Genomic DNA, 15,262 nt, shown 5'->3' with positions numbered 1-15,262 from the left:
ACAGAGTTAGACAGAACTGCATCTGGGCCTTGATGTGCTGAGCCACTTCTTCTAGAGTTTAGTACATTTCTAGAGGACTCATTCGGCCAACCTAACATTTTCAACAGCCTGTTATTTCTTAGATCAGTGACCATGACATAGTCAGCATGTAGTTAGGATTCCTTGTCACTCACAGCTATACAAATATTAAATGGATTATTCTAAGTATAAGCATCCTTTGTGCTTTGAGTCACACCAAAATGCCAGGGGCTGGTTTCTGGTTTCCCATGATAATTTTACCTAGGCATAAATACACCCTTCTCAGGAACATGGTGACCCATTTATGGTGGACCTCCCTTGAATTACGAGGTTTCACAGTGAGAGCATTGGCCAATCTCACTGCAGGAGGACAAGAGAGAGAAGGATTACTTTCTGTGCTCATGGCTCTTTAAGCAGCAAGGCTTACAACAGAACTAAATTGCTTAACTGTGATGCCAGCAGCACTCTGCAACACTCCTCCCCCTTTGTTTTCTTTCCTTGAAAATGTAGACAATAAATTGCATTGAGAACCTTAGAAAACATCATGTTTTTAAGTGTAAAAGAATCTGAAGCAATGTATTTTGAGGATGAGTGCTATAGGAGGGCTCTGGCATATTAAAAAGAAAGAAAAACTTGATTTTAATATGAAAGGAAAAATCATATTGGTTACTCTGGACACAACACAGCCTTTCTATATGTAGAAAGTCCTTTCAGAACTTGGAACTGTGCTAGAATTTTTTATAGTCTCCTTATAACACTGTGGCATCTGAAGGTTTTAAAATTTAAATGCTAATTTGATTGCTTCCTATGTAAGAAGAAAGAGAAATTCTTGGCAAGGAAATAGGAGCATGAGTTTTGAGGGCAGATCTTTCTTTAAGTCATGTCTGCCATTTACTAAGCATGTGAGATCCTCTGAGTCTCAGTTTTCTCATCTATAACGTGGGAATGAAAACCCATAATTTGCAAAAACCAGTATGACAATTAGAGTTAATGTGTAAAGTGTCTAGTGGCAATTGTAATAATGGCTAATAGTTTTTGCTGCCATTGCAGGGGCCTTTCTAAGAACTTCTCAGGAGTTTACTCACTTAATATAAAACCCTATGAGATAATTGTTATGATTATCATAGTCATTTTACAAATGAGGAAAGTAGAGCAGGAAGAGGCCACCACATTGGGAACTGGTGTGCCTGGAAGAGGCAGTTAAATTGTAATGAAAGAAAGAAACAGAGTGTGTAAACTTGATAGCACAGGTTATAGGAGCTGAATGTCACAGCCAATAATATTTTTTTGCCAGTTTTTATGCTCAGAGTGAGGTCATGGACCTGTCTGGGCCAATATACCTCTTTGAGCCTCAGGATGACACAGGGTCACCTTACCTTCCCACTTTTGCAAGGACATTCCCATGTGTAGCATTTGTAGTGATTCAAGAAGATACTGCCAGTCAGGAGAATCTTTATTTCAGGGTCAGTTGCCTTGGCAAGAAGGTAACCAAAGAAGCTGTGATAGGTAATATTCTTCCCTTATGTGGGAACAGAGTGGGATCACATCTTTTCAGAGAGGATGGCAGAACCTATGAAAGGACACCCTAGGGACAAACAACAGCCTCTCAAGTGCTAGCACTCCTCCCTCCAGCCCAGAAATTTACCAGGTGGCTGGACCTGCCTTCTTCTCCTTCACTGGCAAAACCCCACTCATCAGCCCACTTAAAAACTTGGATCTCTCTCACCGTGGATCCCAGGAGTCACTGTCTCAGGACCAGTGAATCCTGTGGATTTTGGAGGTGGGGGTCCCTGCCAGTGCTGACTGGCAACAAAGCTGGGCAAGCAACAATGTTGTGGGGAAGGGTAACTGAGGAAGCTTTATAGAAACCAGTTTTCACCTGCTATTCTCACTGAGAGAATAAAACTAAAGCTGCCCATGCACAATGTGAAGAAATTCATATTGTCATCAGATCCTTGTGATTTGTCCTCTGCCCCTCGGACCTTAATTTCTCTCTGTATGTGAAGTATGATAGGTGTACATATTTTCATTAATCTCTGTTCATATCGAGTGACCCATTTTTATGTTTAATCTCACTTTGACTTGCAATATTTGACAACTGAGAAGAGAGATAAAAGTCTCTGATTTAGTTGGCTTACTTTCAAGAAAATATTGGCTTCTTCTTCAAGACAATTTATGGGCTAGGTGATATTTTAGGGAAGATGTTATAAATCATCATATAATAGAAAGTTTTTTTCCAAAATGGCCAGGAGATGAATTTGTTTGAACTATCTCATGAAGTTCCATGCAAGGGAAGTTTAGATTGACTGGCATTTCTATATCACATAGAAAAAATATTTGTGCTTGTTCCCAGCACACAGAGGTACAGGCTCAGACATAGGACTGCTTTGAGGTACCTGGTAGGCATTTGTTTTCTAAATTAAGTAATTTATTTAAAAATGTCACCATCCTTTCTGACACTGATTGCAGGTGCTTCAGTTCAACAAAGTTGGAGACTATGATGTTGCCACTGGGAGCCCAGAAAACTTCACTGGCTGTCGTTTGACCCAGCAGATGCAGAAGGAAACCTATCCTGCTACCATTTTGAAGGTACCTAACCCATTTGTTTATATTTCTTTTGTATTCTATTTCTAGGAACTTAGTATTCAGTCTCAACATCATAGGATTATAATGGAAGGAACTTACTATAATTTTCTCCATTCACAGAAAAAATAACAATGAAGAGCCATGAGTGAAATATTCTAAGGTTAGCTTAAAAACAGAGCAGAACCAGGGCAGAATCAAAATTTCATGACTTACAGGGCAAGGCTGTTTCTAAATTCAACGATATGCCTCTGTCATTAATTGATTACATGTACTTTAAAACTATTCTCTACCAGAGACTCCTAGAATACACGTGTGGAGGGAAATTTCCAGAAAGAGGGTTTAGATAAATAATTGAGGAATGGTGAATACCAGACCCAGTGACTTCATGAAAGGCTCCTGACCCTTAAATCATCTGTCTGTCTCCCTGTCTATCCATCTATCTATCTCAAGCAGTAACACCTTTTCTCAGTGTTCTATTTCTTTAAATCTCAGCTATCTACCTACATCACAGCAATTGGGTATAGCTGTACTCCTATTGGTAAACGGCTTCATCCATCATTCTCATCTATTGGTAAACGGCTTCATCCATCATTCTCACAAGGCAGGTTATGGAGAGATATCTCTCACAGCTTCCTTTCTGGACATGATAAATGATATAATCCATCTAGCCATCACCCATTGAGTTATGGGCTAAAAGGGTGGAGAAGCTTCCACCAAGTTCCTGAAACACTTGCCGTCCATTGGAGGGCTCCATCCTCTGTTGCACTCCAGACTGCTGGTGTGACTGACCATATGTCTCTCATAGCACTTACACCATACAGAGTGAACAATGGAAATCCCATTCACTTTTGTGGTTTACTAAAACCCATTGCACCAGCTACCCTCCAAAACAGGAACCTACAGAAGCTACGTTAACTTTGTTACTAAGGCAATGTCGTCCCCAAAATTTTATTGAGAACATGATAAATGACTAATAAAAACTGTGTATGTTCAAATCGTACAATGTCATAATTTGATACACATTTTGAAATAGCTACAATCAATTTAACACACCCCAAACCAAAACTAGTTACTGTATGTATACTGTGGGTGGAAGAAAAGGACATTTAAAATAAAATATACAGTACTCTTCATAAATTAGTATAATTGCCATGTATGATTACCATGCTATATATTAGATCTCCAGAACTTATTCATTCTTATAAAATTAACAAAAATTCCTTAGAAATCTTGAAGTTTAGAAACTGAAAAGGAGCATACCTCTTATCTATGCTGTTAGTTGATGCCCAGTTGGTAGACACAGTAAAATATGGAGCAAATTACATAAATTCTATCTGAATGGCTTTAAAGCAACTTAGCCATATCAAAATCATTTCTTCAGAGTTTCCTCTAATGGAAAATATAAGCATGAAAATAATATTTCATTGTTGTGTTGAGAAAATGTCATTACTTAAAGAAATATATTGCTCAGTAGTTGTGTGTTATAGAAAAAGAACCTTTTTTTTCAGACACAAGCAAGAGACAAAGTTCATTCATCATTCTGCTCTCTCAGTTCTGCAATCAGTGCACCAACAGGGGATTATTTATTGGAAAGTGCCATTAAGCTGTTTGGAGAGAAGTCTGCAAGATTTAAGGAAGTAAGTGGCCTATAATTGAAATGGCTGGGCCCCAAAGTAGCAGTGAGGTCACTTTTGAAGAGTCGGAATTCCATGCAGTCTCTGTAATACTGGTCTAGCGTAATTGCTGCTCCTTATTCTCTCTCTGTTGGTTCCTCCCCTTCCCACTGAAAATATCTGGCTGGCAGAGTCACCAGGATGATGAACACATTGTTTTCCAGAGCCATTGTTACCTAAGCCAAACCTCTGCACTCTCTTGCAGTATCTATAACACAAAAGATGCAAGAGGGCAGAATAGGGGCTGGGGTGTGGGGGCAGGGTGAATGGAGAACTTGTAGTCTAAATTAGTTCATTCAGCCTCAATACCCATCTTCAATCCCTACTCCTGTCCCATGCCTCCCAGTCTGCCCTGGAAGTTTGTAATTTACAATTACCCATGGCTTGTTCAATATATATTTTATTTTCTTGCTTTAAAGGAATACATCAAACTCTCTAAGAAATATTACTCTACAGAACCTCAGGAAGTAGACTTTCAGAAATGTGCAGAAGAATCCAGAAAAGAAATTAACTCCTGGGTCAATACTCAAACCAAAGGTGAAAGCAAGAAAATACTTTCTTTTCTTCTTTCCATATAGAAAGCTAAATCATCCTTGAATTTTGCCTTCATTCCCTTAAAGTTTGTTTACTTTTAGTTACTTTGTTAATAGAGCTTTATTCTAATTTAACTGTACAACATTTTCAATAAGAAAACAATATTTGAGATACACAGAAATATGTTATAGAATCTGTTTTTTTCATTTTTCATCTTTTAAATTTTATTTATTTATTTTTGGTACTGGGGATTAAACTTGGGTCCTTGCACTTGCAAGGCAAATGCTGGAACCACTGAGCTAAATCCCTGGCCCCTAGAATCTAGGTTTTTAGACATAACCAGAGTGTGAAATATGAAGAGGCAGAAATTTTCAAACATAGGGAATGTTATTATTGAAATGATTGTGACTGGGCAACTACTATGGACAAAAACAAAGAAAAAAGGCTTCCCCCTGAGCTAGGCAATTGGTGTGAGTTATGAAGAATACTAGTAATGCAAGAAGGAAGGACTGAAACTATCTTAACTCTTCTCTGTCTATTCAAAGCCAATCTATTGTCAAGTGTTTTTGGTCCCTGAGTCACTTCTTAATTGTTTAAAACATTTGTACCATTTAACTCCTTGATTCTTTCATTAGCTCCAATTTCTCTGTGTATTTTTTTTCAACAACTCAAACTTAATTAAACCATTTATTCATTCATTGCTTTTGAATTTATTCATTTAATCAGCAAATGATTATCTACTATGTACTGTGTGTCAGGTACTACAATGAAGATGAAAATAAAAATTCTAAATCCTGTCATACAACTTAAAATATAATACAGTAATAGTAATATTAAGTGAAATAATATATAGTAATGGTTTAAATAATGCAGATCGGGTACATTCTATAAATGAACTCTTTCTCAAACCAGTTTTTGAAGATTATGCTCTCATCATCCTTCTGAGAACCTTATCTAGCTCACTTTTTTTACTGTGTTCCCTTTTTGTTGACTTTGCATGACTTAGCCTAGTTACAGAATTTATTACACGTTGTTTCATAACTGATTTTTAGTGTCTCTTACAATATTCTAGACTTATCCACGATAATTCTTCCTTTCTCATCTCATATTTGCACTATTTCTAGTTTAACTTATCTACCATAACTTAAAATGTTTTTTTTAATCCATTTATTTCCAAATATATGGACTGTCTAGCAAAGATCTAGAAGCATTGAGTGGAGAGTAACACATTGTGGACAGAACTCTTATCTTAACTAAGAAACACTTTCACTTCCTTCTGAAGTAACTGCCAGACAACCAAAAACTGAGCAAATTATAGAGAAGGAAATAAAAAATCTCCTTTCCCTTATTTTATATTTTAAATGCAGTATTTCTTAACTTTATCTTGAATGTTGTAAATCTTGTGAGAAGTCTGTCCTAATTTCACTTTTGGTTTAAGTAAATGTACAGAAAAACTTGAGCATAAAGATCAAACTCTGCAGAGTTTGACAAATGTGAACTCTGAGTTTGATAGTTACTTGAAAGAATCAAGAAATTGTAACTTCACAGTTTCTGATTATGAAACCTGAACAAATGTGTTTTCTTCAGGCAAAATTCCAAACCTGCTTCCTGAAGGTTCTGTCGATGAGGCAACCAAGATGGTCCTGGTAAATGCTGTCTACTTTAAAGGAAAATGGAAAATTCCATTTGAGAAAAAACTAGATGGACTTTATCCTTTCCGTGTGAACAGGGTATGAGACAAGACTCATTTCTCTAAAATATACTTCTGGCCTTAGGAAATCCAGAGACAGAAAAATTAGAGACCATTTATTGATTCTCCTACATGAATTATTATTTATAGTTCATACATAGAGGCGTTGACTCTTTTAAGCTACTGATTATCATTCAATAATTTCCCAGGAAGTAGGAAGACTAGAGATGAAGACCACAGGTTTTATAATTATATGTACATGGACTGAAATGTTGGCTTTTACATTTACCAGCTACAATCTCTCTTATCTTCTGTGCACTTCATGTTTGACCTCTAAATTAAGATAATATAATATCCAATTTGAAAGAGTGTTGTAAATGTTCAGTAAGCTTTAGTAGAGTTTCTGGCTTATATCTACTGCAGAAGTATTTTAGTATTAGTGTTATTATTGTCATCTATCTTACTAAATTACAGATGTAAACTTGGAAAAGCTAATAAGATCAGAATACCTACTATAAACATATATAAATAATTTAATTCATTGATTTTTAAAACACATTTATTCAACATTGAGGCAGATTCCATCCTCTTTTATATTTCTTACATTTTTTGACTGTTAAATTGGCTTTTTAATTTATATTTGACTTTTTAATTTCAGACGCAGAGCATACCTGTGAAGATGATGTACTTGCGTAAAAAACTGAACATAGGGTACATAGCAGACCTAAAGGTTCAGATCTTAGAACTCCCATATGTAGGAGATGTCAGCATGTTCCTGTTGCTTCCAGATGAAATTGCTGAGGAGTCCACTGGTTTACAATTGGTGAGGCATTACAACTTCAATTGTTTTAAACTTCTGGGGTTACTTTTCATGAAATGTACATCTATATTTTAGGAAGCAGAGTGGAATTTCTCAAAGAAAAATGTGAATCAGTTAATAGTACAGGAAGCATATACCGAAATTCCATTCAAAGCCCTAAATATATGTCTTGCATTCTACCTTCTTACAAAATTTGGACAATCTATTTAATATTTGTATTTCCCACACTCTAGTAAAGTCGCTGAGGATTAACTTTAGGCTTTGAGTTGTTTTCCTTCCTTAAACTCATTGTGTCTCTTTTGCTTTTTGTTTTGATTTGCAGCTGGAAAGTCAGATAAATTATGACACTCTTAACAAGTGGACCAACAATGACACACTAGCTGAAGATAATGTAGAAGTCTTCATGCCTCAGTTCAAGTTAGAAGAGCATTATGAACTCAAATCCATTCTGAGAAGCATGGGCATGGAGGATGCCTTCAATAAGGGCCAGGCCAATTTCTCAGGAATGTCGGAGGAGGACGAGATGTTTCTTTCTGAGGTGTTCCATCAAGCCACAGTAGATGTCAATGAAGAGGGTACGGTAGCAGCTGCTGGTACCGGCGCCATTATGACAGGGAGAACGGGTCATGGCGGTCCTCAGTTTGTGGCAGACCATCCTTTCCTCTTCCTGATCATGCACAGAATAACCAAGAGCGTCTTATTTTTTGGCAGATTCTCATTGCCCCCAAATTGAAAAATTCTGATTTGACATAAAGGTTTTGTAGCATGAGCTGTAAGCTTCAGAATTGTTAAGTGCCAAAGAGTTAGAAACTTTTTCTGCCTATTTCTCTTCTTTTGAATAAATTCTACTATGCACTAAGTATAAGCTCAGAAATACCCACACAACTGTCAATCATAACATGATAACATCATTAATCATTTGGTCTCCTAAAGCAAGGTGATGCCCATTAAATTCTTTTTATTACTAGTTTATTTTATAGTATTAGCTTTCATGTGTTATTTATTATTTTATATGATTTTTTATTATTGTTCACTGTCTATTTAATATAACTGATAAAGTTACAGAAGCAAGTAATCAGTTAATTTTGCATCTAAAGAAATGCATTCATTCATTCTTATAAGGAAGGCTGAGTAGTCTTTCCAGTTCATTCCATAATTAATACCTAGGAAAAGCACCAAAACAATAGGCAAATTTATGTTATGTGCTTTTTTTTTTTTGGTACTGGGGATCGAACTCAGGACCTTGCACTTGCAAGGCAGGCTGCGGAACCACAGAGCTAAATCCCCAGCCCCTGTGCATTTTTAACATTATATATCACATATGTGTATCAGCAACTCATGTAAAAATGCAAATGTGTAATAAATAAATAAATGTTTACACAAACTTTGTTTACTATCATTTCATCGAAAGACTTGTGTGTTAATCAGCTTCCACTACTACAAAGAAAAATAACTCAAGCTAATCAACTTTAAAAAAACAAAGATCTATTTTGGCTTATAGTTTTGGAAGTTTCAGTCCACACTTGGTTGGCCCTGTTGCTTTTGTGTCTGTTTTCTTTGGGCCCTGTATTAAGGCAGCATATGGTGGAAACATGTGGTGGAGAAAGGGACTTAGGTCATTGTCAGCATGTAAAAGAGAAAGATGCAAACTAAAATTCCCTTTGAAGGTGCAATCTTAATGGCTTGAAACCTCTCTGTATGCCCTACCTCTTGAAGGCACCAGCCTTACTGACACCAGTCTGAGGATCAAGACTTTAACACCCGAGGCTTTGGAGGACATTCTGGGTCCAAATTATAACACCAAATTATAGCACTTTGATTCCCAAGGGTTGCATATGATAACTTACAGGAACTCAGAGAAAATAGATAAGACAAAGGATCTAAGGGGATAGTCAATCCTGTAAAAAAAAAAAAGATCTAGTTTTGATGATAAGAGAGATCTGGAGGTGTAAAAAATAAATTAGAGATGCTTTCTCAGAGAAGAAAAAGACACAGTAATTCAGAATAGCCTGAGTCAAAGTCCTTTTGGGAAATCAGTGCACAACCTCAGTGATGCCAGCAATACCAAGTCCAGTGGTCCAGTTGTAGAATCAAGGTCAGAATCATGAAGTTGGCAGAGAAATGGAGATAGGATAGGTGCAAGAGCAGGAAGGAAAACTACAATGTTTCCTTTCAATGATATTTGTTTCAAATAGTTCTGAAAGCTTTGAGCATATAAGAGGCAGAATGAACTATAATTTTAAAACCTGAGAATGAAGACAAGTCCTAGGTTTGAAGCTGACTGGTAGCAAATTCTGGCTGTGTGAGTGTGGCTGGGTACAGGAAATATGTTCCAGGTGCACCAGCAACAATGGAAGGCAGGAATGTTGACTCACCAAGATATAATGGCCTAGAAGTTGCTTCAGGACCTTGACTATCTGCATCCAAATTCCAGTTCTAACAATTACAAGTGGTCTAACCACCAGCCAGATATGGTGCTGGTTTTTCTTCAGTATTCTCTTAGTGTGAATTTTTTTTTCATAGACTGATATACTGTTCATAACATAAATGTATGAGTTCACATATATTATGTGACTAATAGAATGCTTTATAAACAACATTTAATAAATGCTAATTATTTTCATCACTGTATTTATAAGTATGTATATTTGATCAAACATTCAGCATTTCAAAGTTATTCTGTTATTTTTTAAAGCTTCACTGGTACATTCTTGAAAATTAAAGATTTTTGCTTCTTCCATTGTCCTGATTACTTTTATACTCATTTTCTATGAGATTAAATAACTCATTCAACAAAGTGCTACATGGTGACTTTTGAATAGTTTTGTGCAAGGTTTAAAAGACTTGTCTTTACTCTCATTTTTGAGTGAGAAAATGATTACAGAATTCTAGGTTCAAAGCACTATTCAGTACTTTAAGGATATGATTTTAGATTATTTTGGCAATTGAGTTTACTGATGGGAAAGTTCACATCCAAATAATTCTTTGCATCTTGTAATTTTCATAATTCTTTTTGTCTTGGTGTTTTAAGTATTAAATTTCCCTAGAGGTATCCTTTTAATTGTAGTAGTAGCTGTTGTTGTCACTATCCTGCTCATTGCATTATCAAATTTTCTACCTGTAGATTTACATCTTGTTTCAGCTTTGAGAAATTCTCAGTCATTGCTAGTGACTTAATATTTTCATCTATCCACCTCTTGAATTCATATGTTGAAACAAATATGTGGATGATATTTGAAAGCAAGGAGACTTTTGAGAGGTAATACCACATAGTTTCTCTAGTGTGGTAAAGTAAAAGCGTAAATAAGGATCAAAATATATAATTGATATTGTATAATAGGAAGAACAGGTCTAAAGGTGTAGGGGAAGTGGGAGGGGTAGAGGAAAAAGGGGAAAGAAAAAAATGAGACATAAGGGTGGAGCCCAAATGATAGGATTATTACCCTTATGAGGAGATGAAGGGATCAGAACGTATTTGGTCTGCATTGCAAAGATATAATAAAAAAGCAGCCATCTGTGCACCAGGAGGCAAACCCTCACCAAAACCTGACCATGCTGGCACTCTGACCTTAGAGTTTCAGCCACTAGTCCTGTAAGAATAAATGTTGAAACTGCCCAGTCAGACTGGCATTTTTTAAAGCAGCCCGATTAGCCTAAGCCAGCCGTTATCTCCTGTATTGCCGCTGCCCCACTCTACCCATCCTCTTCTTTTGAATTCTTATTAGAATAATTTTGATGCACCTGGAATTCTTTCTTCTGTTTCTAAGGGTTTTTCTTTCTTAATACTGGGTAAATTCACCGTCTAAAAATCAATGCCATAAAAAGACTATTGCAAAATGTTTCTCTCATTCCTACTTATTCACTTTATTTCTAGCCCTCTATCCCTATTAGTAACACGTGCACAATACAAGCAGAAACAAAGCCAAGCTAATAATATTTTTAACATAGAATATGATTACCTCTTTCTCCTTTCTTTCCTCCTAATGAGCAGCAAAAGAATGTAACCCATAATCTTACTGATAGAAGTTGTATATCTATGAACTGGGGCTTAATCAAGAGATTAGTAGAAAAGGAATCTGGAGAATGTTTGGTGGGAAAAATGAGAGAGGCATAGTCTTACAACACAAAGAAGATGGGACAGCTTTTTGATTGGTCCGCAGAATCTAAACCGCTGTGTTCGATGTAATGAGGGGACTGGCTAGTGACAAAGCCTGCCATCTGCTGTATTGCTGTCAGTTAAAGCAAGTAGTCCTGTCTGAGGCCTCCACATGACACTGTAGGCTAAAAATAGTGCTGAGACATCCATGGGTAAGAATATCTGCTTGACACAAGCCAATAGGCATTTGTAGGTCTCATTTTCTTATGAAACCCATGGCAACCTTCTGCTGTGGGCTCCATATTAGCTTTCAAATAATAAACTTTGAGCCAATTTGCCAGAAGATATGTATACTCCTGTGAAAAGAAAAATGGAAACACCACCAAATGCATCACAAAGTATGATCAAAACACATGATGAATGTTTAAAAAAATTATATTAAAAGGCATAGTGCCATTAATGCCCCTCAGAATACTCCCCCTTTGCTTTGGAAACCTTTATCCTATCATTTTTTTCACTTTCTGAAATAGTTCTGGATGTCTTCTTTCATGAAAGTCTTTAGTTGTGTTGTCTTGGTTACTTCAGCCCCCTGAATTGATTCAAAATGTTTACCTGTTTTGATTATTTTGCCTTTGCAGAAAAGCCAGGAGTGGCTTGGTGTGGCATGGTGTCAGACCTGGTGAATAAGGTGGACAAGCACACGCTGTGATGTCTGTCCGAGCCTGCCTTTTTATTGAGTGGCTCATGGCAGCAGGATTCGCCACATTTTTTTTATTGTGCTTTGTAAAGCCACTCAAGAGAAAGAACTATGGAACTGCTTCAGAAAGTGACAAGAGCGGTGAAATAAATGTTTTTGAAGTGAGATAAATAGTTTTGAAGTGAGGTAAGAGAGCTTTGAGGAGAACTAATGGCAATGTATCTTTTTCTATTAATTTAATTTTTTTCTTTTACGCATCTTCTGTATTATGTGTGTGTGTCATGCCTCACATCGTCTCCTCCTGTCTGTCTTTCCTTTCTGGCTTTTTCCTCTGCTTCTACCCCTCTCTTCATTTCCATCACCATTCCTCCTAGCTCAGGAAAATGAAACAATTACCCTAATGTTTTTCCTCTACAATTAAAAAAAAAAGAAGGGAAAGAAAGCATTCTTAAGGGAACATAAGAGAACTGGAAAATCATAAACCAATGTTCTACGTAATAACTCCGTCTAAAGCATTGATACTAGCCCCTGTCCCTGCCACTGGGGAGAACTGACATTGCACTCTTCACCAATAAGGTATAAAAATATTTTCCTGGGTTCATTCACCTAAGATTTTAAGAGCAAGTTTAACAGGTTAGCAGGAAATAATTCACCCATCACAGTTTCTATTTTGTTGCCAGTTATTATTCCACCAATTTGAAGCTTTCTATTTTTTCTTAACTACCAGAGTGAAACACGTTAATCGTCATTTGGCAGATGAGAGGGGATTAAATAAGGAAAGTATGATTTACAGTTTGTCAGAATGCATGTCTCTTCATGCAGACAAACATGGAAAATATGAATAATTATATAATTCAGACAAGACCTCAATAGTCTATCTCTGCCTACTTGAACTTCTAACTAAAATTACCCTTAAAGAAAGAATAAGCTAGCTTATGAAAGTGAAAAAAGGGTGAGGCTAAGAAGAAAGAGGTGCTGTCTTTTAAAAAATTTCTTCATTTATAAATTACCTAACTCTTCAGCTACAATCTCTTACTAAAGGAACAAATAGCCAATTATGCTCCAGCAGAAGAAAACAAAGTATTATAATTATTTCCTTGATTAAAAATGCTTGTTTTTCTTCCTTATTGTAGTACCTTACCAAATAGTAAATGATCATGGCCCTCCCTTGAAACCCAGAAATAACAGATAAGTTTCCATTAAAAGTTTTTCTGTAGGAGTAGAAGAGACTTAACCTTGAGCTGGTTCAAGTTTTTACAGCAAAGAAAACTAAGGGAGAGAGAGCACTCATTTATACCAGATTAAAGAGGTTGTTTTACTAGGAATCCTGAAAACACAGTGTAGTTTCCTTCAGTAAAATATGGATTTGTTACCTCTTTACTGTCAAGTTAAGCAAGGGAAATTAATATTCTCATAGTAATTCAGCAAAAACCCTTCTAACCCTTCAGAAGACTGGGCTTGGCAGAGTGAATTTTGGTACTAGCCCTTAATATGACTTGGATCTAATACTTTGATCATGTTAATTGGCCCATTGAACACTGTCCTGCCTGGCCACCATTCCATGGGCCATCAGTTTTCTTCTCTTATATTCAGTATCTAAGTTCCTAACACCCACTTTACACTAGGTGTCCTTCAAAACCACCCCAAATACTACCTTCCTCAAAAAAACACAGTATGAATAGGAAATTACTGAGATGATGAGATGTTATTTTTTGATGTGTTAAACTCCCTGAAGTCATCAGTATCGTATCAGCAAGGCAAGAGGTCTTGGGTATTATTTCATAGAACAAGGGACTACAGTGTACTTCCCACTTCATTCCTGGCTGATCTTTCTCCTCCTGAGTCCTCCTTTAATACCCAGCCTCCCTCTTACTATTAAAATCTTAAAGACAATGAGCAACACTGGCAAAAAACTATTGTATTCAGACTCAAGAGAATAGGGTTCAGTTGGATTCTGCTGCTGGAGGGCTGTGCATATTTAGTCATCTCATTCAGTGTCTCTGGTTTTGAGTTTCTTAGTGATAAAATGGGGGTGCTGGGTTAGGGGAGCTCCAGGTTCTTTCCAAATCTGATTTACTAGAAACTTGTCTACCTATCATGAAGCATTTTGATGAATAAAACAGGTTTGGAGGTTTTGGAGTCTCCCTCTATAGGTGATTCCTAGGTTCTTCCTGTCCTGCACAAAGGCTTGAGCAGGACAGGTACAAAAGGCAGCAAGGTTTTACGTTTCTTAAAGGTGTGAAAAGAAAAGAAACATGCTCTGCAGAAAAGGTTTGGGTCAAGTAAAAAATAGGAGCAGATGTACACTGTAAAAGGTGAGAATGGGACACTGACAAAGAGAGCACAGTGGTCACCGGGTTAATGGCCATCTCTTGTATTTCCCACTCCTCGGGCTGATATCAGGTCTAAACTTTCCTGAAACTTGTACTAAATAAAAAATTTTAAAAATCCTACAGGCTTTCTTTTATCCCTTTTAAAATCAAGTAATTGAGCCTGAGATTATCAGGAGTTTTTGTAGTAGGTGGAAGCCACACCCAGGGTGTGATGTGAAGGCAGAGTGCTGTTTGGTTAAGCATAAACCTACTTCTAGGAGGGTTTCACCAGTATCTCGGTTAACTCCAAGTCATGATGAAATCAAAATTGTCTACTCACGCCTCTTCCTGGATTTTACCGCAGAGAACTCTCAATTTTCCTAGGTCTCTCCGAGGCCCGGTGAAGAAGTCTGGACAGGAGCAAACTCTATACTGCATTGGCTCTAGTAGGCTTCCATAGCCCTAGGAATTTTATTTATTTCAAATCATGTAATCAATTTTAGAAATTATGCCATAAATGACAGTGGATTGAACTAGCCTAGGGTGTCACTGATAGAGACACAATTTAATGACTCAAATTAAAATATCATAGTAATAAGTGAAATTTACAGGTTGGGTGTAATGTCAAAAAGGATGAGAAAAACCAGAGTCCTCTCCTCAAAAATATTAGCGAGAAAAAGGCAAACCAAACTTTACTTCTCAACTTCTCTTTGAACATTTCCCACTTAATTGTGTATGATTTTAAGTTTGAGTAAATAAAAGTGGTGGACCGTGCCTAAACACAAGTAATTTAAACAAACAAAAAATGTTTGTAATCCAGTGTTTTGCACAGAGTT

At 36.7% G+C, this 15,262-nt stretch overlaps 1 protein-coding gene across 1 annotated transcript in view; it reads left to right on the top strand.

The window, feature by feature from the left end:
• LOC104856188 (serpin B7) overlaps positions 1–8,054 on the top strand; it is a 95,849-nt gene extending 87,795 nt beyond the window's left edge. Inside the window, exons 2-7 of the mRNA XM_033757546.1 lie at positions 2,488–2,607; positions 4,113–4,241; positions 4,697–4,814; positions 6,399–6,541; positions 7,160–7,324; positions 7,644–8,054. Coding sequence (XP_033613437.1) covers positions 2,488–2,607; positions 4,113–4,241; positions 4,697–4,814; positions 6,399–6,541; positions 7,160–7,324; positions 7,644–8,054 — 1,086 coding nt within the window. The remainder of the gene's footprint in view (positions 1–2,487; positions 2,608–4,112; positions 4,242–4,696; positions 4,815–6,398; positions 6,542–7,159; positions 7,325–7,643) is intronic.
• Positions 8,055–15,262: the final 7,208 nt, after the last annotated feature.

Source organism: Fukomys damarensis, unplaced genomic scaffold (genome assembly GCF_012274545.1).
Source record: "Fukomys damarensis isolate Sample0158 unplaced genomic scaffold, DMR_v1.0_HiC HiC_scaffold_30, whole genome shotgun sequence".
NCBI lineage: Eukaryota > Metazoa > Chordata > Mammalia > Rodentia > Bathyergidae > Fukomys > Fukomys damarensis.
The sequence above is the reverse complement of the archived record's forward strand: the minus strand, read 5'-3'. Positions and strand labels throughout refer to the sequence as shown.